The 19,668-nt window shown below is 59.4% G+C and overlaps 1 protein-coding gene across 3 annotated transcripts in view; it reads left to right on the plus strand.

Annotated features, from left to right (window-relative positions):
* The first annotated feature begins 292 nt into the window (after positions 1-292).
* Positions 293-19,668, plus strand: part of PRKCD (protein kinase C delta) — a 29,690-nt gene continuing 10,314 nt past the window's right edge. Inside the window, exons 1-6 of one of the 3 annotated variants that reach the window (XM_027121095.1) lie at positions 293-506; positions 3,723-3,836; positions 16,493-16,626; positions 17,761-17,960; positions 19,269-19,329; positions 19,502-19,664. In XM_027121095.1, coding sequence (XP_026976896.1) covers positions 16,512-16,626; positions 17,761-17,960; positions 19,269-19,329; positions 19,502-19,664 — 539 coding nt within the window. In that variant the 5' untranslated portion in view covers positions 293-506; positions 3,723-3,836; positions 16,493-16,511. The remainder of the gene's footprint in view (positions 507-3,722; positions 3,837-16,492; positions 16,627-17,760; positions 17,961-19,268; positions 19,330-19,501; positions 19,665-19,668) is intronic. The other 2 variants (XM_027121093.1, XM_027121094.1) reach the window with 2 other exon arrangements.

Consider the following 19,668-nt stretch of genomic DNA (forward strand, 5'->3'; position numbering starts at 1 on the left):
GGCGGGGAGATCGCCCCCCACCCCAAGCCCCCGGCCTCAGCGTCCTCCGTAAAATGAGGCCCCTTCTGAGGGCTGGTAGTGCCCTAATGGCGGGCGGGGGCGAGGGGTGCCGGGGCGGGCGGAGAGGCCCAGACACTGAGTGGCGGGCCAGGGAAAGCCTGGCCGCTAGACCCCCGGGGGCCGCGGGTGGAGGCGGGCCCTCGTGGGGGCGGGCCCAGGGCGGGGCCGCGGCCGGGGCCGGCACCTGGGTGAGGTCGCTCCGCGCCGCCTCGCCCCCTCGCACTTCCGTGTGCCGCTGCGCGGGAGCTAGAGGCTGCGGACCCGGGATCACTTGAGCGACCCCCGGCGTTCGCCCGCCGCGCCGAGGCCCGGGTGGTACCTCACCGGCCACCAGGCCCGTCCGGGTCGGGTGCGCACCGAACCCCCATCCGCGCCCGCGCCCGGGAGCCGCGCCGAGAGCCAGACTCTAGCCACCGCGACCCCTGGCGCCTGGCCCGAGCCCGGAGGTGAGTGAGGGCCGGGCCCGGACGTGGGATCGGGCTGCCCCGAGGGCGAACCGTCCCTCCCTTTCCCTCCCCGCTCCGGTTCCCGTTTCCGAAACTGAGCCGCGGCCGGCGAAAGTCCCGCCGCGCTCCGAGACCCGCCGGTGTCTCCGTGCCCCCGTCCGTCTGTCTGGCCCTCTCTCCAGCGGTAAGGGCTGAGGGGCTCTTGTCCGTCTGCTCCCGGGCCCTCTCTACCCGCGCCTCCGAGGGTCCACCGTCCCTTCCGAATTACTGGGGCCCTCTGTCCGTCCATCCGTCCCCACCCCCTCAGTGTTCCCCCGTCCGCCTCTTCCTAGTACCCATCCGGCTGCCCTTGCGCCCCATCACCCCACCCTCAGTCCACCTCCCGCCACCCCCTAGATCCTGTCCTCCGCGAGGGGCGCCCCCGGCCACGCTCGCCGCCCCCTGCCTGTCCGCCGCCTCATCTTTTCTACCGCGGGGCTGAGGCCAGGCCGCCCGCTGGGCCTCGCCTCCCGCCGCTGGGACCCTGCCCGGCCCAGCCGGCGCGGCGCCTCCTCCTCTCTCGTTCTCTTCTTTCAGTCTCTGTGTGTTTCTCCCCGTCTGTCTCCGGGCTGGGCGTGGCTCCATGCTACACTATCCCCTGCCCTTCCCCTCCCACCCCTACGCCCCCCAGCCCCCTTTTCCAGTGGCCCCTTCCCAGTCCAGATGCCACCCCTTTGGGGGCCCAGCCGGGAGAGGGGAGGAGGCGGAGGAGGGAAAGGGTGAAGAGGCAGGAGGTGGGCACCGTCAGAACTGCCGCACTTCCCCAACTCCTCCATTCGTCCTTGTCGGGGAGGGGAGAGCCCCACTGAGAACCCCACCAGAACCGGGTCAGAAGGATTTGGTGTGAGTGAAGCGACGTTCCTTTCTCCTCTGGCCCGTACCCTATGTGCGTGGACCCTGTCTTCTGCTGAGTTGTCCGTATCTGTCATGTAGGTATGTTGTGTATCTGTGTCTCCTTGTGTGTTCTTTGTCACCGGGTCTGGGACTTGACCCTCTGTGTCCTTTTAAACATGTGTGACTTGCCTGTGTGTATGTGTATATACCTCTTTGAGTGCCCTGAGGCTCTGTGTGCCCTCCGCAGCTATGTGTGTACTATGTTCTTTGTCACCAGACTCCCCTCTGTGTGTTGGGATGTGTGTCCCCATGTGCCTGGAGGGTCTTGTTTGTACACTGGGTAGGTTTTGGTGGTCATGAGTACATACAGCCCGCAGTGTTAGTGTCAGTCCACCAGGCTCATGTGTGAGTGTGTCTGTATAAGTGTGTGTATGTGTGTGCACTTACATGTTCTTATTCTCTGCCACTGAGCCGCTGTGACCAGGCTGTGACCAGACTGACCTAGTCGCTGAGGGAGGGGACTGGTCCCTTGGGTCTCCTCGTTCCTGCCGTGGACTGAGCTGGGACGTGGTGGGCAGGCCGATAGAAGGCAGTTGTGCGGGTGTGTGTGATGTGGAGGTGTTTGGACAGCTGTACCTGGCTATAGGGTGGTATGAGGGCTCTGGCGTGTGACAGGAGTTTGGCTGGGGCTGAGGCTGAGCGTATGACTGGTGGGAGACTCACAGTCTGACTGTATGAAACTGTGAGGATGTGTGCTTGGGGAGTCATTGTGATTGTGGGGAACCGAGAGTGCTTGGGCGTGGGTGTCAGTAGCAGGAGGGGATGCCACGAGGTGTGTGTTGCCTGTGCCCTGGGGTGGCAGTGCTGGGAGGGAAGGTGAGAACCCTGGTGTGTGTGTGTATATGTGTATGCATGTGGCAGGCTGTGAGAGTGTGGATGTGCACATGATACACGCAGGCCCAGCCCTGGCTCCTGGGGAGACGGGGAAAGCCTCCATCTCTCACCTTCCTCCACTCTCCCAAGTTCACAGACACCTGAGGTCACAGTGTTGTGACTAAGACCGAGAGCTCTGGACCCAGGAAAGATTTGGGCTCAAATACACACTGTGCCTTTTAAGAGCAAGAGCTGGGAACTAGGCCTCTCTGAGGCAGTTTCCTTATTTGCAGGGTGGAGAAAGTTGTGAGGACCAGAAGTCCTGTGTCAGAGGTCCTTTAGCACAGCCTTGGTCCATAGTGAAAGCTCAGCACATGCGAAGTCTTGTTTGGTGACCACTCACCTCCCCGCAAACTGTATGGTCCCCATTCTCCTGGGAGCTGGAGCTAATAAAAGCCCAGATAGTCCCAACCCAATTTCCTGCCCGTGATGTATCTTTTGCCCCCTCCCATCCACTTGACCAGACTGCTCGTGGAGGGAAGATGGCTGACAGAGACCCCCACCTGCATCCAGCCCTGTTGAGCCCACACGATACCCCCTACCAGTCTCAGCAGCAGTGATGGGGAGAGAGTGGTGGGGGTGATTCGAAGCTGTGACCGCAGGCCACTGACACCGTTTAGCTAGCACAGCTAATTGGAGTTTAAAATTAGAAATAACTTAAAGCACAGACAAAAAGATAAAGCTCGAGGATGCCTCAGCCCCGAGGGAGTGATGATGGGGGTCTTCAGCTGGAGGAGCGGCTCACATCTGGGGAGGAGAAACTTTTGTGGAGGCCTGGCCTGCAGAGAAAGTGCTCAGGCCTTTCAGCCAGGAGACCCAGGGCACCTTGTTGCCTTTGTTGTTCCTTCCTTCTAGGATCTCTCTGGGCTTCCATTTTTTCAGCTGTATAATGGGCACAACAGTAATGTGAGAATCACCTGAACTAGAAGGTGCAAAACAAAGAATAAAAAAGTGTCACTATTCATTTGGCACTCCCAGTGTGAGTTCAGCATCTGGGGAGATGTAGTCTCCCCACTTTAAAGATGAGACAAACTGAGGCTCAGAGGAATTGCCCCAGGCCACAAAGCGGTGGTACCTGATTGCACCCTAGGTCTCCAAGCCCACAGGGCAGACTCTTGAAGACAGGAGGATTAGTAACAGCTTTCTTGTTGTATCTGTAGTCTGGGAATGCTCCAAGGGCTGAGACATAGTGTTCTGACTCCAAGCATGGAGTGGACACATAGCCAGTGCCCTGGAAAAGTCAAGCCCAATACCTCATTTCATAGAAGAGAAAGCCACGTCCACAGAGACCAAGGTCTCAGAACCAGACGAGGCTGAGCTGGGCCTCTGTCAGCCACGCTGGGGCTGACCGATGGGAAGAGCCTGTTTGGTGGCGCCTCCCAGCTCATCTGTTTTCTCTTGTTCCTGCAGGTCTGCCAGGAACTGGCCCAGGTGAGGGCGGTGGGCCTACTTCTGGTGGTGGTTGTGTGGCAGTGGTGGCAGCGGGAGCCAGGACTACGGACAAAGGGGAGCCGGGAGCCCCAGGTAAGATGGGGTCCTCTTAGGCAGATGCACAGTGTACAGGGATGACCACCCTCTTTGGGCTCCTCCCCTTCTGCCCTGGGACTGGAGTGGGGGAACATACAACATGCCCATGGTCTGGGTATGGGGCTGGGCACCCAGAGCAGGTAGCAATTGGCCCTGCCCCTGAGAGCTCCCTGCCTAGAACTGGCTTCGGGCCCAGGGAAGGCTTTGGCCTTGGAGCTCAGAGGCCTGGGGCCCACCAGTGGTTTGGTGCCGAGAGGAGGTGGTGTCTGAGCCAGGGTGAGAGTAGATGTATCAGCTTTTCCTTGGCCCCTTTCTCTGCCTCAGGCTGTCCTTGTCATCACGAAGGGAAACTGAGGTTTGCCCTGGGCCCTGTAGGGGTTGGACACTGAGCTGGAATGGAACGAGGTCTCCCAGCTCCTGGCACAGCTCTCTTCCACACCCCAGTTCCCCCATTTCCACAGCCTCTCTGGGGCCAGAGGAGAGGCTCTAAATCCCCATCGCCAGCCCCCAGATTCAGGGTGAGCTGGGAGTCTCTAAGGAATACTGGGAAAGGCTGCTCTCTCTCAGGCCCCTTATAAAGCTAAAACTTCCCTCCTTTGGCGCCAGACTTGCCTCCTTCAGCCCGCATTACAGGGGCAAGTGTGAGTTACCCACTGAGTGTCTGAAGTCCAGTGAACAGGATTCTGGGGGGCACTGGAGGGTGCTCAGGGTGGCCAAGGTGTTCTTCCCCCAGGAGTCCTCCCAGATGAACCCCTCACTCCCACCCCTACTGGCTGCCAGGCACCTACAGGTCTCAGGGGTGAATAGATGGTGGGGGCTGGGCTCCCCCTTGAGGGGAGGGCAAGAGGTCAGGGCCCTCACTTCCTGGAGGGGCTGAACAAGGGCAGGGTCTACGCTGGGTCTTCTGTTTATTCAGCCTCCCTGCAAACCTGGTGAGGAGGAGGTGATGTGTCCTTGGCTGGCTGGGGGACTCTGCTGTGTGAGATCAGGGGGCCATTCCCGCCCACCACTGAGCCTCATTCCCTAAGTTCAATTAATTAGCCTTAAAGCCAGGCCACTTTCTACTCTCAAACTTCACCTACCTCGCTGGCATAGACATACAAACACACACAGGGAGACAAGCTGAGCCGCATTCGGCACCCATACCCGCAGACGCATGAGTGCCTGCACACGTAGCACACATGCGCACACACGTACACACGTGTTCACATGGACTCACCCGCAGGCATGCTCAAACACGCACACAGAGGCTCACCCAGTCATCCGTGCACTCAGACGCCTGCCCACACATACCACACTGTGCCCATTCTGGGTCAGGAAGGGGGGGCGGTCCTTGGTCAGGGTCACAGCTCAGCTTGCATCTGGCACTGAGGGTGAGGTTTGAGGTGTGGCTGTGTGACCACAGGCACTCCAGGGGACAGGGCCACAGTGGGAGGTGAGCTCTTCCCAGGCATTCACCAGCTATCCTGCCTGCCTGGGCTAGGCCCCCAGGCTGACCAGGGCTTGGCACTGGGGGGAGGGGGGATAAATGTAGGGGAGGGGCCATGTCAGCTGTGCTGGCACCATTTGTGGCTGCTGCCACAGAGGAGGAAGTGGGCTGCCTGTGGTCACGGGGCCAAGGTGCTCACAGGCGGATGGGGGATCCTGTCAGCTCCTCTGTTCCCTGCAGTGTCCATGTCTGGTACACGTGGAGTTGCTGGGCCCTGGGTACTGGGAGGCAGGCAGGGGACTTCTCCTGGGGCAGTCTGTGCACTTTCCAAGGCCTGGGCCCAAGGAGAGACCGTCCGAGGTGTTTCCGGAGGCTCACTTCCTCTGGGCTGCCCAGGAAGTGGTTTTAGAGTGGGACTGACCAGCTCTCCATCTGTGGCTTGCTCCACCCCAGTCTTGCCTCCGAGAGGAGCAGTGTCTGGCCAGTGGAATAGGTCAACCGGCCAGGCTTTCCAGGCCTGGACAGAAACTCAAGGAGTGGGCTGGGGGTGCAGAGGCCACGGAGTCCCCTGCAGCCTCCATGACCCCAGCTCCTCTTTTCCTCCAAGCTGTAAGCTGAGGCTCAGAGCATTAGCTCAGGCAGGGATGGCCCCTTGTGTGTGAGTGACATCAGCTGGGCTGCATCTCTGGGATTAGGCAGCTCTAAGCAGCTGTATGAACGGACCTGGGCAAGTGGCTTTGACACCATGTGCCTCAGTGTCCCCCTCTGACACCTGAGACCATGACAGCATCCACCTTTACCAGGTTGTGCTGGAAACAACAGATGATGTATGCAAAGTAGCCAGGACCGTGCCTGGCATGCTGTTCGTGTGTAAGAAGTAGAAACTAGCTGTATAAAGCACTCAGCACCCGGTTCATGGTAACTGTTCGAAGAACAGCAGGTGGTACTGATGATGGGATTATTATCATCTGATGGCCTGGGCATGGGCCCAGTGTCACGGGGCCAAGTGGCTGCGGCTGAGAAGCCGGGTCTTGACTCTGCCTCCAGCAGCAATGCTGCAGGGTGGGGACAGTTCTGTTGTTTTCAATAACTTCTGCGTTCTCAGAGGAGAACTCCAGGGTGGAACAGCTGTGCCCACTCAGCTCTTCTCCCCCTCACTCCCTTTCAAAGGGAGAAAAATAGATCTCCTGACAAACAGATGCAGGGAAGGGAAAGGCAGGCCGCAGCTGCCTGCTGCCCCCTCTGGCCTCCCTAAAGCCTCTCCCCTGCCCTGGCTTGGAAAAGCTGAGGCTGGCGGTGAGGGCGTAGCTGGTGAGCCCTCCCGCCAGCCTGCCTGCCCTTCGGACCCTTGGAGTTGGCCTTTGGACTGGGGAAGGGGGCGGACGTGTGGGGCTGATGGAGGCTGGAGGAGTGGGGAGAGCTGGAAATCCCCTTACACACATCCATACGTACATCCTTGCCATGCAGCAGCTGGTGGCAGGGACCTGCCTGTCCCAGGGACACACAGAAGGTCAGCCCAGTGAGGGTTGGGCTGAGCTTTGGCTTTTGCTATCCAGGGCCAAGGGGCTGGGGTTCTTGGGTGTTGAATGGTAATGCTGGCGGTGTGGTAGGCGGGGGCCAGGAGCCTGGAGGGCTGGAGATGGGCAGGGGCCTCGGCTAGGAGTGTGAGCGAGGGCATCGAAGGTTTAGGAGCAAGACCTCTGCAGGCGTCAGACAGATCTGGCTTCAAATCCTTGCTTGATATTTCCTGGCTGTGTACTCAAGCCAGGGACTGGACTACTTTGAGCCTCAGTCACCTCACCTGTGAAATGGGCAGATCAGGGAGTGTCCATCTGAGACCTGAATGATGAGAAAGAGCCAGTGTGTGTTTTGGGAGGAGCAGGAAGATGGAACAGCGAGCTCAGAGGCTTGTGAGCAGAAAGGAACGTGGCTGTTTAGGGAACCAGAAGTGGTCGCTGGGGTTGGGGCCCAGGAGCAGGGCGGGGTATGGCCAGGAGGCCGGGGAGAGCGGTCTGGGCTCATCAGAAGGGAAATGGGAAACACTGGGGACTTGAGCAGGGGGTGACAAGACTTGCTTTACTGTCTTAAAAGACCTGCCTAGTCACTGGGGCAGAGGGACCATGGGGGCCAGAGGAGAGGATGGAGGGTAGTGATCAGGCTGGTGCAGGCCTGCAGAAGGCGATGGTGTCTGGATAGGGTGGTGATGGAGAAAAGAGAGGACTTCGGGATGGACAGGAGGCAGAAGTGATAGCCTTGCTGTACTGGGAAGAAGGGGAAGGTGGAAACGACCGCCGGGTGTCTGGCCTGAGTGCTGGCGCTGCTAGGAGACCAGGGGCACTTGCGTGGAGAACATCAGTAGGCCTCATTTGGATGTGTTTGAGCACCTACAGAGCTTGGTGAGGTTGGGGATCCTGGAGTTCAGGAGGGTCTGGGCTGAAAGTGAAACCTGAGAGTCGAGAGGTAGCACGTAAAGCCCGGACTAGGGAGGAGAGGGTTCAGCAGGCCTTTGGTGGGGAAGTTTGAGAGGCCCTGGGTACAGGGCTGGGGTGGCTGTCCCTTGAAGGTCCCTGCCAGGGTGCCCAGGAGGGCAGGCTTGTGGTGGCTGAGCTGCTATTTTCACAACAGCCCCAGAAGCTTTGGATTATGTCTATGGCTGTGTTGGGTAAACAGGCACAGTGGAGTAGCCAGTCACCAAGGCCTGAGGCTGGAGCAGGTGTCCGCTTGCTGTGGGCTGGGGCTGGGAGGAGGTAGGAGGAGAACTGTGGGGTCGTTCATCAGAGCTGGAGGAAGCTGAGAGGTCTCCATTGTCAACGTAGGGAGACTGAGGTCCTGAGAGAGACAGTAGCTGGCCAGGTGTCTGCCAGTGGACTCAGCTGTCTTTGCCCAGCCTGGTCTCTTTCCAGAGCAACAGACCAGAGCAGGGCACCACAGGGCTGGGTGGCTTGAGAGAGCCCCTTTACCCACTGATCCAAGGAAGTTTGGAGGCCCCTGTGGCTATCAGACAGCTGGGAATGGGCGGTGGGGCAGGTGGGGAGAGGGCCCAGTGTGAGGATGACAGCGCTGATAAGGATGACGGTACAGCTCCTACACTCAGCACCGCCTCCTGGGCAGGGCAAGATCATCCCTTTCACAGATGACGCCAGAGGGCCTTGGCCAAGGTCGCAGGGCACCCAGGGTAGACCCCATTGAACTAGACCTGTCCAGCCCACAACCAGCCCCTGCTCTCCAGTTCCTGTGTTCACTGCCCGCCGTGAGATGGCACACCATGGTCCTGCCTCTCTCCAGCTTTCTCCTGATCCCTAAAGTGGGAAGGCATCATCTAGGCCCTACTCACCTTGTGGGCATGGATGGCAAAAGCCTTAGATGGCCATCTCACCGTCTCTCAAACACAAAGGCTGTTGTCAACAATCAGGAAAATCACAGGGACTCTAGAAGGAGGTGCACAGAGAGGGGCTGAGGAGTGGACTGCGGGCCCATCTCTGTGGGGGCTGGTGGAGGAGCCGTGCCCTCTGTCAAGCAGTGCCCTGTCCCGCGGGAGGCCAGACGGGCAGTTCTGGGGCTAGGACCGGAGAGTCCCTCTCCGCCACCCTGGGGTCTGCCCCGTTGGCTTTGTGGCTTTGGGTGAATTACCCGCCCTCTCTTTGTCAGGTTCTGCCCAGTGAGTCTGGAGCTCCGTGGAGGTGCTGTGTGGGGTGCCCGCATGGCTGCTCTACCTGCACAGGTGCACCCGCCCCTCCTCCTGTGCACCAGGCCTGTGACTGCACCTGTGGCCCCCAGCCTCGTCCCCAACCTCCACTGACTTCCCCTCAGGCAGTGGGAGGCCACCCAGCGATGAGCCTGACCAGCCCACTCCTTCCCTTGTACACTTTGGACTTTGCCCCAGGCCAGGAGGGACTTTCTCCACCTCCCTCAGTGGGGAGGCCCAGCCTGCCTGATGTCCTGCTGCCCTTCCCTCCCCTGTCCCCAATTGTTGTGCCCCACGGGCTGCAGGAGAAAAAGCTACATTTGGACTTTCTGGTGGCAGACCGTAGTCAGGCATGTGTGGGTTCTTCCAGGCTTGTGAGTTGATCTCTGCCAGCCTGGAGTGGCGGTGTGCCTGTGTGCTCGCGGCTCCCTGTGTGCACACAGATCTCTCTGTGCTGGTGAATGCGTGAGGGTATGAATGTCCTGTGTGATCTGCGTGGGCTTGGATGTCTGTCAACATGTGAGAGCCGGGGAGCAGGGGTGTCGTTCTCGGTGTGTGCGTTACTGAGTTGTCATAGGATTGTGTATGTGCCTGTGGTTACAGCTGTGTGTGTATGTCCAACTGCAGTCAGGGCTCCCCACGTGTAACTGTGCTTGGTTTGGTGGGTGTGCCCGTGTGGGCACACAGGTGTGGTTATTCTGGGAAAGGCCCTGACATACCCCCTACCCTGGCTCCTCACAGAGCCCCCTTGTCCTCAGTCTTGCCATGAAGGGACTTTTGTTCCCCCCTCAGGGGTACCTGGAGCCCTCCCTCTGGCTGAGCCCAGGGCTTCCCCAGTCCTAGGGCCAGCTGAGTGGCTCAGGCCTGTGCCTGCTGTGGACTGTGCCCCACACAGGTCCTACACCCGACACGGGCAGGGGTGAGTGTGAGCCAGTGACAGCCAGGGTCCCAAGACCTGTCCCCGTTACCCTTCCAGACCCTCTGGCCAGATGGGCTCATGGCACCGTGAGCATCTCTCAGATTGAAGCCCTTCCTAAGGCAAACCACCCCGCCCCCGCCCCAGCTGACAGGCCCCTCCGGCCCCCATTCTACCCCAGGCCTTCTCACTGCCTGAGCAGCAGTCATCTTCTCTGTAATTACACACTTATGTGGCTGTCCCCGGTGGGGCTGTGAGTTCCATGGGCCTGGTGTGTCTTGTCACTGTGACGCCCGCTGGCTGGGGGTCACCTGGGACCAGGCTAGGCCTTCGAGACCTACAGTCCCCACCCTATCATGTGCAGAATCTTGTCGCCACAGGCATGGGTTTTCCTGAGGGAAAAGCCAGGTGTTTCACCGGTTCTGAGGGAAGGACAGTTGCAAAACGTTCAGTTGTGCTGCCCAGGCCTCACCTCTGATTCCCATCAGTGGGCCGGGTCAGCCGGCAGTGGAGGTTTTGAATGTCCCAGGCCGGTCAGATGTGTGGCCAGAGCTGACAAGGCTGAGCTACAGGCAGACACCCAGGTCCTCTGCTGAGTGTGATCCCAGACACATGCACAGGGGACCTGCTGGGGCACGTGAGATAGAGGAGCAGCTGGCTTCCTGGCAAGTGGGGAAGGAAGGGCTGGACTTCAGAGCAATCTGTAAGGATATGGAGGAATTCAGGGAGACATTCTGGCTGAGGGAGCAGCCTGTGCAAAAGGTGGAAAGTGAGGCATGTGTTCACAGAGTAGCCAGGGGTGAGATTTGAGGTGGCGGGGAGGCCAGGGCCAGGCTGAGGTTGGGGCCTTCTCCAAGGGCAGTGGGAGTCCAGGAGGTTCTGAGCTGTGAGAAGAATGGATTGGGGAAAGACCGGGAGTGGTGACAGGTAGTAGGGGAGGTCACTGGGCAAGGCGAGGAGAGGCCACGGCAGTGGGTGGTCTGTGTGGGGCGAGGGAGGGGCTGAGAAGGAGTCTGGCTGGGGGATAAGGTGCTAGTCCTGGGGGAGAGCGGGGGTGGGGAGCATCCCCTGCTGTGGGACTTGGCCATGACCTGAGACCATGGCTGGTCCCTCTCCCAGGACATGGGGGCTGGGGCACAGGCCCTGGGGGAAGGGCCTTGGAGGGGTCTTGCTAGCCCTTCCCCTCCCCCACCTCCTGTTCTTGCTGAGCCCATTTCCTGGGTTGTGAAACCCCTGTGGCCTCCTTAACTTGCTTCTGTCTGGGAAGGCCATCTGGGGAAGCCAGTCTCCCAGCTGAGCTGCTACCCGCCTGCCTGCCCTGCCCGGGCAGCCCTGCTCTGCCTGCCCTGCCCCGGCAGCTTCTGCCACGCCCAGCCCCCTTGCCCTGTTGCAACCCTGCCAGGGCCAGCCCTGCTCCCTCCTGCAATCACACTGCCTCTCACTCTCCTTCCCTCCCACTGCCTGGGCCTCCTGTGTCCTCCTTCTTCCGTTCATCCCTCAAGACTGATGTGGGCCGGACCTTGAGCTCCCCCCAGGCAGGGTCTGTGTCCCTAGAGGGCCTAGGCCGACACTGCCCCACTTTGCTTTGCCGCCACCACCAGCCTTGACCGGCAGCGGGTGGTGGCCTTCCGTGGGCAGGTGGCAGGGGCTGCCCCAGGCTGGGCGGGTGTGTGTGGGGAGGGTTGCATGGGAGGGGTGTATCCCCCTCTCTTCAGGGGTCTGTTCAAGGGAGCCAGACCCTAGACCCACTAGGGGCCTCAGCTCGTCCTACTCACCCCTGCTTTGCTTGACCTCGGCCTGCCTCCCCTTGTTCCCTGGGCAGACTTTGTGAGGGAGCCCCCCTCTACATTCTCACACTCTCCCCAAGAGCCTGCCCAAGGCCTCTCTTCTCGGGCCCTGCTTTGCTCCTCTGTCCAGCAGGCATCACCCTGTGGCCTGTGAGGCAGAATCAAATGTCAGGGAAGGACTAGGTTGGAGGGGACCCGGCCCTATCTGGGGGCCAGGGGACCCTCATTGCAGGACCCGGTCCTCAGTTCCCCTGCGTTCTGTACAAAGAGGAGCTGGACATGTCAGTTTCTGAAGGCCGATCTATTGGGAGATATTTTTGGCTTGATGGGTTTTATTTTTTACCTCTAAAAAAATTGTTAGGGCTTCCCTGGTGGCGCTGTGGTTGAGGGTTGGCCTGCCGATGCAGGGGACACGGGTTCGTGCCCTGGTCTGGGAAGATCCCACATGCTGCGGAGTGGCTGGGCCCGTGAGCCGTGGCCGCTGAGCCTGCGCGTCTGGAGCCTGTGCTCCGCAATGGGAGAGGCCGCAACAGTGAGGGGCCCGCGTACCGCAAAAAAAAAAAAAAAAATTGTTAGTCAACAAGTTATATGTGATTGTTGTAGAAAATGCGTTTTTGTTCCTGATAGTGCCCCTCAGGCCTTGCACCCCACCTGCCTCCTTTACTGGAACACACTCACGCACACACACGTGGATGTGTAATGTGCATACTTGTCCTCCACGCCCCAGGAGCTTCAACTGGCACAGTCACTCTGGTCACCTCGAGGTCGGCCTTGCCCACTGCCCCTGACTGGTTGGGAGAAGGTTTCCGCTGCCCTGGCAGAAGCGGGCCGCCTGTTCTGGTCCGGCCCGGCCCTGCCTTTCCGTACCTCTGGGCTCTTGGTCTAGGGCAGGGTGGGGAACAGGGCCAGCAAGCCCTCATATCCTGGGGATGGGATGCAGCCAGACCTTCCCCAGGTTTTAAGAACTGGAGTCTGTCCCAAACAGCTGGGTCAGGAGAGAAAGTAGCAGTTCAGGGGTCTGTACCACCCTCTTTGTACAGTAGCGGGGGATCCCCAAGGTCAGACCTAGGACCAGCCTGGAGGGGGTTGGGTGGTCAAGCACAGGGGACCTGTCTCCTGGTCCCCTCACCCCTCTTCTTGTTTACTTTGTCCTCATGGGTGTGTTTGTGTGTATTGCTCCCTGCACTTTTATCTATCTCTGCCTCTGCCCCCTCTTGCCCTTCATCTCCTCTTCCTGACATGGCACACCAGAAGAATGTGGGCTGCAACGTCAGGCAGGCCTGGATTCAGATCCTCCTTCTACCACTTACTGGCTCTGTGATCTTGGGCAAGTCACTTAGCCTCTCTGAGCCTGTTTCTTCGTCAGTAAAATATCCACCTCTGGGACCTGCACAGGGATAAAGTGAGCTAATGCCATTACAAGATTGGTCTGGTGTATGTTGGCCTCAGAGAAGGATGATCTTTCTTATAAGTGAGTGTACTGATTCACACCCAGGCCCTTTGACTCCCAAGTCCGGAGCTCTCTGCTTCACAGGGCTGCCCCTGCTGTGGGCTAGAGAAGCAGGAGAGTAGAGACTCGGAGCCCACAGGCAGTTGGGAAAGGCCTGGCTGGCCTCAGCTGGCTCCAAGGAGCTGGTCCCCATGGAGGCCTGTGTGGAGTCCAACCCCTGCCACCTCCGTGGCCCTGCAGAGTGGGGATAAGGTTGAGCCAATGGCCTTCCTTTGGGGCCTGTGGGCCTGAGCCAATTTGCATGGGGGCTATAAATAGTTGGCCCACCTTGCTTTTGTGCTGTCACTTTACCCCCTGGCCTTCCCACCAGTGTTCAGATGCTCTGCAAGGTAGGTGGACAACTCTGGCTCTGCTGTGCAGGGGGGTCCTGGTGTGCAGGGGCCCAAGACCCCTTTCAGGGTCACATGGCCATCAATGGAAGAAGATGCCAGCTCGTGGTGCCTGTCTTCCTCTGGGGGTCCAGGCGGTGCAGTTGAGGTGGAGGAGGTGATAGAACGTGGCCGGGGCCCGTGCTCTAGGTTTAGTCCTAGGTAGTTGGGGCTGGGTGACCTAACGCTAGGGTTACTGCCAAGTAGCCCCAGGGCAGCCCGTGGGTCCTCTCTCTCACGGTGCTGCGGCCTGGCTGAGCAGGTTTGGGGCCAGGACTGGGGCCTGCTGTGGTTGTGGTTTTCCCTCTGGTGGCTTCTAACTGACTGCGAACAGCAACTGCTCCGAGTGTGCTGCAGAGCTGGAGGGCAGGCTGATGATCCTGTCTCTGCCTCACAGCCCTGGGTGGTCCATGGACGGCTCCTGCTGGGTGACCCGGAGCCCATGGGCCACCTGGACTGGGCCCCGAGGGGAGGTGGGGGAAGGGCCGAGGAGGAGCTGGCCAGTAGGTGTTGGGCCCACCTGCTACTCCAGGATGAGCAGCTCTGTTCCTGGAGACTTGGTTTCCCCGAAAGGTAGAGTCAGTTATCAGGACCGTCTTCCCAGGCTCCAGGGGTGGCGTGGAGTGGATGTGGTGGGGATGTGAGTGTACTTTGTAAGCGGTGAGGGAAGGTGCACAGATGAAAGAGGGGTGCTATTAGCAAGAAGGGGTTGTAGTGGTAAGAGGCCCCCGCCCTGAGGCTGTGGGGTTGGTGTTGGCTCTCGTCCTATACAAGTTCTCATCATCGTGACAACTCTGCAGCGAGGGGACTGTTCCTCATCTGTAGGATGGGGATGACTGAGACTCAGGCCAAGTGACCCACAGAGTCCCACAGCCAAGGCAGTGTGGGTGATAGGATCTTATACCCAGGCAGCTTGACCGTCATTTTGCCACCCAGGGCTGCCCTGACCCCCTCTCCCATATGAGCCCAGCCCCCTGCAGCACAACTGCTCCTCCTTTGTCCCTGCCCACCTGTCCCCTCATCCTCTGAGACACTCGGGAAGTTCATCACGGCCCCACCTGGGTCTCGAGGTTATCCTATTGGGAAGCATGAGGCTGAGCCACGTCTGCCGGGGTCAGGCCCTGGAATGCAGATGCAGACACATGGCAAGTGTGTGCTGTGCAGGGGCCCTGCTGATCATTCTGGACCCCCAGACCACACAGGGTGGCAGGAGGGGCATGATGTCCTTTTGCCTGGAAGTTTGAGATACTCACCCAGGCTCCTACGCACGCTCCCAGCCAGGCCCACACAGCTCGCTCTCCACTTCAACGCTGGCTGAGTGCACACCACCTGCCACCCACTCACACATCCTCACAGGCACACACATCTCCATGGCTGTGCAGTCACACCCACACATACCGCCCCCCTCCCCCCAACACCAGCTTGCACACTCATGCCTGCTTGGGCCCCAGGAGGAAGCAGCAGCCGCCCACAGCTGGCTTTCCCTCCCTGCCTGCTGAGGGGTCACTGTGGCTGGCCTGTCTGGTCTCAGACGTGAGCTCACACACCCACTCTCGCTCCCTCTGAGTAGGAGCCTGGCCGGGGCAGGGGACGTGGTGGAGTCTGCCCCGCATGGTCCCTCCCCTCTTCTCTGGCTGCAGGCTTCAGAGGACTGGCCGGGCCATTGGGCTGGGCTGTAGGCTGAGGTCAAGTGTTTCCTGTGAGCTTATCTGGGCTTGGAGCTGCCAGCAGGCCTGGCTGGTACTCTGCGGCCATGTGGAGGAGCTGGGGGAGCTGTCCCAGGGCCAGGGTGGCTGTTGCCTGTGCACACAGGCCCATGTGTGGGTAGGGGTGCGTGTCTCAGTCTGCCTCCGTGCCGGCTTATGTTTAGGATGGAGGAAATACGTATACACGGGGATAAATGTTTGTGAGCATTCCTGCAGCCTCGGCTGTGGAGCTCCCTCCTGTGGGGCCTAGGCCCGGAACCAGTGTCTGTGCAGGTGTGCAAGTGTACACCTGTGGGCTTGCACAGCTGAGCATCCTCCACGAGGACAAGCCGAAAGACCTTCAGGGCCACCCGTCGTGATCCTCGATTTGAGGAACTGTGAGGAATGGGGGCGTGTGGGGCCAACCTGTGTGGCGTAAGAAGCAAAGTCAGCGTTACATTCGACCTTAAAGTAGTTTTATAGTTGGAAAAACTTAGTCTGAAAGTGCGGACAAACTTCCAGGTAGGCGAGAGCACCTGACCCCAAGGAGCTCAGGTTCAGAAGTGTCAAGCACGCTGATGTGGGTGGGGCCTTTCACGACCCTGATCCCAGACAAAGTGGGTGCTTAATTAGTAGAATCCAGCTTTGGGTTCTGGTTCAACCTCAGGATTTGTTTCCCATCTGAAAAGTGGGGGTGATCATCTTGGCCCTGCTACTTGTCTTGGCCCTACTTGTCTGCCTGGGTAGTTATGAGCAAAAACCAAACTTTGAAAACCAAGGAGGGCTGCGTGGGGCAGGGTACAGGGAGGAAGGGGTGCTGTCCTGCCCATCGTGGCTGGCACCAAGGTGCCATGGCCAGCACATATTAGGTAACAGCCATTGGGTATTAAAGGAGGCATTGAATGACTGACTCCCCAAATGAATGACATGGGAATCACAGGCTCACACGCCTCCAGGGCCTAGACAGGATTCGGAGAGAAGTGGAAGGGGGCCTCTGAACTGGAGTCAACTGGCAGGGGTGCCCAACAAAGGGGGCAGTGCCAGCCAGATATTGCCCAGTAGGCCTGATGTCGCACCTTGCAATTTCACCAGGGAGGCCACCAATCTAGTCTTACATAAAACTTCTCAATTTTAATGGTGGCAACTAGGACTAGTGCCTTTTGAGCACCATGTGGGCCAAATTCAGTGCTGTGGGAGCCCTCGGGGGGAGCGGTTACCTGACCACCTCCCAGGGCTGTCCCTGCTGCCCGCCTCACACCTTCTGTCTCCACAGCCCTGCTGCAAGCCCCAACATGGCACCATTCCTGCGCATCTCCTTCAACTCCTATGAGCTGGGCTCCCTGCAGGCCGCAGACGAGGCAAGCCAGCCCTTCTGTGCTGTGAGGATGAAGGAGGCACTCAGCACAGGTAGGGCTGTAGGCTGGACCCTACCTGTGCTGCAGGCAATGGCAGCAGCCGGTGGGGCGGGGAAGCCAGGGCCAGGAGGAGGCAATGGAAGGGACTGTGCCTTGTTCTCCTAGAGCCTCTGAGGGATCCTTCTCTTCCTTGTCCTCATTTCCCTGCCCAGCTCAGCTTGCGATGCAGGACAACAGGCGACTCACTGCCTGTAGAACCACCTGCACTGGCTACATGGAACCTTCTGTGGAGCTCAGGGCTTCTGGCTCCTCCCCCACTGGTTGTTTCACCCAAGAACAGGCTCCTTCCAGGAGCTCCACATGTCCATCTGTGCCAGGCCCTGTGCTGGGTACTGAGAACACTGCCATGCTCCAGGGCTGACCAGGCCCTGCCCTCATGGGGCTCACAGTCTGGTGGAGGAGGCAGACAGTGATCCTGTGATAGGGAAGTCCAGATGAGGAACCATCCCAGGCTGCAGTCAGGGAGGTCATCCTGGAAGAAGCAAACATCTCACGCCATTCCTTCTTGCTTCTGCCCTCACCTGGTGAACCCCTGGCTCATCCCTTAGGTCTCGGCTGAGCTGTCCCTTCCTCTAGGAAGCCTTCCCTGACCCTTAGGTTGGGGCAGGCCACCCGACCATGGGCGGGTCTAGAACCAGTGACCTTGCCCTCTTCAGTCTCATGACAGCTGTGATTTAATGTTCACTTGAGGGGTGAACTGATTCATGTCTCTGCCCAGGACTGGGACTCTAGGAGGACAGGTACCGTGTTCCTTGCCTCCAACACCATGGCTGGCATGTGGGAGCCTGTGGCAGTGTCACTGAGTAAATGTCTAAGGGAAGGTGACATCTAAGAGGGGCTGGAGGAAGCGGGTCACAGGAAGAAGGGACAGCAGGAGCAAAGGTCCGGGGTGGAACCTAGCAGGGCACCCTGGGGAAACTGCCGGCGTTTCTGTGCTCTCATGCAGATTGTGAGTGAGATGGGGCTGGTGAGGCGAGCAGAGCATGGTCATGAGGGCTGAGGAGTGGAGACTTGGGCCCTGGGGGAGAGAGCAGGCAGATTCCATAGGATGGAAGGCTGTGGAAAGGCCCGAGATTTGAGGCACAGAGGTTCCCTAGCCTGACCTTGCCTTCCTGGCCCGTTGCAGAGCGTGGGAAGACGCTGGTGCAGAAGAAGCCCACCATGTACCCCGAGTGGAAGTCCTCGTTTGATGCCCACATCTACGAAGGTCGCGTCATCCAGATTGTGCTGATGCGAGCTGCGGAGGAGCCAGTGTCCGAGGTGACAGTGGGTGTGTCGGTGCTGGCCGAGCGCTGCAAGAAGAACAATGGCAAGGCCGAGTTCTGGGTGAGGGGCACAGCCACAGTCACGCATGTGTGTGGGCAAAGTGAGCGGGTACGGCCGAGGGCACCTGGCCGCTCCGGCCACTGGGGCAGCTCTGTAGCCAACAGCTTGTGTTCAAATCCTGGTCCTGCGATTCACCAGACCCTTCGCCTCTCTGAGTCTGCTTCTGAATCTGTAAAAGGAGAAACTACTAAAAGACCTACGGTGGGGTCAGTTCTGATGAAATGAGCTGCTGGATGCAAAGGGCTTACTGCAGAACCTGGCACGCAGGCGGTGCTAAACAGAGCCCTCCTTGGTATTACAGCTGCTTTTTTCCCTTTTGATTTTGCAAAGGCAGGATGTGCACATAGTAAAACATGTCAAGCTGTATGAAAGGGTGGGCCCTAGCCCCAACACCAGGTCCCCTTTCTCAGAGAACCCCACTGTTCCCAGTTCTTTTTGGAATCTTCACAGATATTCCAAACCCAGGCAGGCATCGGGGAGCACCAGTTATGATCTTCCACAGCAGGGGGGGTCGGGGAGGAGAAGGCTCATGGCCCACCACTCACCTGCTGAAACCTGGACTCTGCATGCACACGTGGCCATATGTCCCTTGTGGCCACAGGACGTCAGCGCTGGCAGGGCATCCCTGCCCCCTGCGGTTACATGTGGGCTCCTGCAGCCGAGGTGTCCCCGCCAGGAAAGACCTGTGACCATGGAGACTCTACTCAGCCTCCAGTGAGGGGTGAAGGAACTGGGCCGAGAGAGGTTGACCCAGGGCTGCACCCACCCTTGAAGAATCAGGCAGAGGCTCCTGTTGTGCTCTCTGTCCACTACCCCAAGGGACACTGTCAGTTACCAGGCCCTGGGGGAGCTGAGGGTCTTGCCTTTAGGACGAGCCAGTCTGTGTGAGGAGACTGGACAGGCAGAGCCCCCGACAGAGAGAGAGAGAGAGAACCAGCACGCTGTGTCAGTAGGCGTGTGTCTGTGTGTCTGCATGTGTGGGGGGATGCAGTGCCTCCATTCTAAGATCCTTGTGAAAGTGGGCAGCCGGGGTTGGGGGCGGGGAGTTTCCCTTCCCACTCTGTTCCCAGGGCCATGTGGCCAAGCTGGGTGTGGGCTGGATCCTTTTACTTCCCCAAATGTAATAATACTCCTGGGTGAGGGCTGGGGGCGGGGCTCACAGGTGGGGCCCTGCCCACTCTGGGCAAACAGGTGTCTGGCTAGGCGCTGGGACTCCCTGGCCCTTCAGGGACCAACCATGGGAGCGGGTTCTGAGTCTGGCTTGGCCCAGGCCCGCCCTCACTGACTCCCCCACCCTCACTCCTGCAGCTGGACCTGCAACCCCAGGCCAAGGTGTTGATGTCTGTGCAGTATTTCCTGGAAGACATAGGTAAGCCCCTCCCTACCTGGGCTGGGGACGGAGGTTCAGAGACCAGAGCCAGAACGGAGGTTTAGGGAAGCAGCCTCCATTGGCGCTCTGTCCAGGACTGCCCTGGGAGGGACTGAAGGGGTGTGGCCCCTCCCGTGGGCTGGGGCTGTCTTCACTCCTACCCGGTCCCCAGATTGCAAGCAGTCAATGCGGGGTGAAGACGGGGCCAAGTTCCCAACGATGAACCGCCGTGGAGCCATCAAACAGGCCAAAATTCACTACATCAAGAACCACGAGTTTATCGCCACCTTCTTTGGACAGCCCACTTTCTGCTCTGTGTGCAGAGACTTTGTTTGGTGA

Source organism: Aethalodelphis obliquidens, unplaced genomic scaffold, assembly GCF_003676395.1.
Source record: "Aethalodelphis obliquidens isolate GAN/ISIS:26980383/991018 unplaced genomic scaffold, ASM367639v1 scaffold22, whole genome shotgun sequence".
Taxonomy (NCBI): domain Eukaryota; kingdom Metazoa; phylum Chordata; class Mammalia; order Artiodactyla; family Delphinidae; genus Aethalodelphis; species Aethalodelphis obliquidens.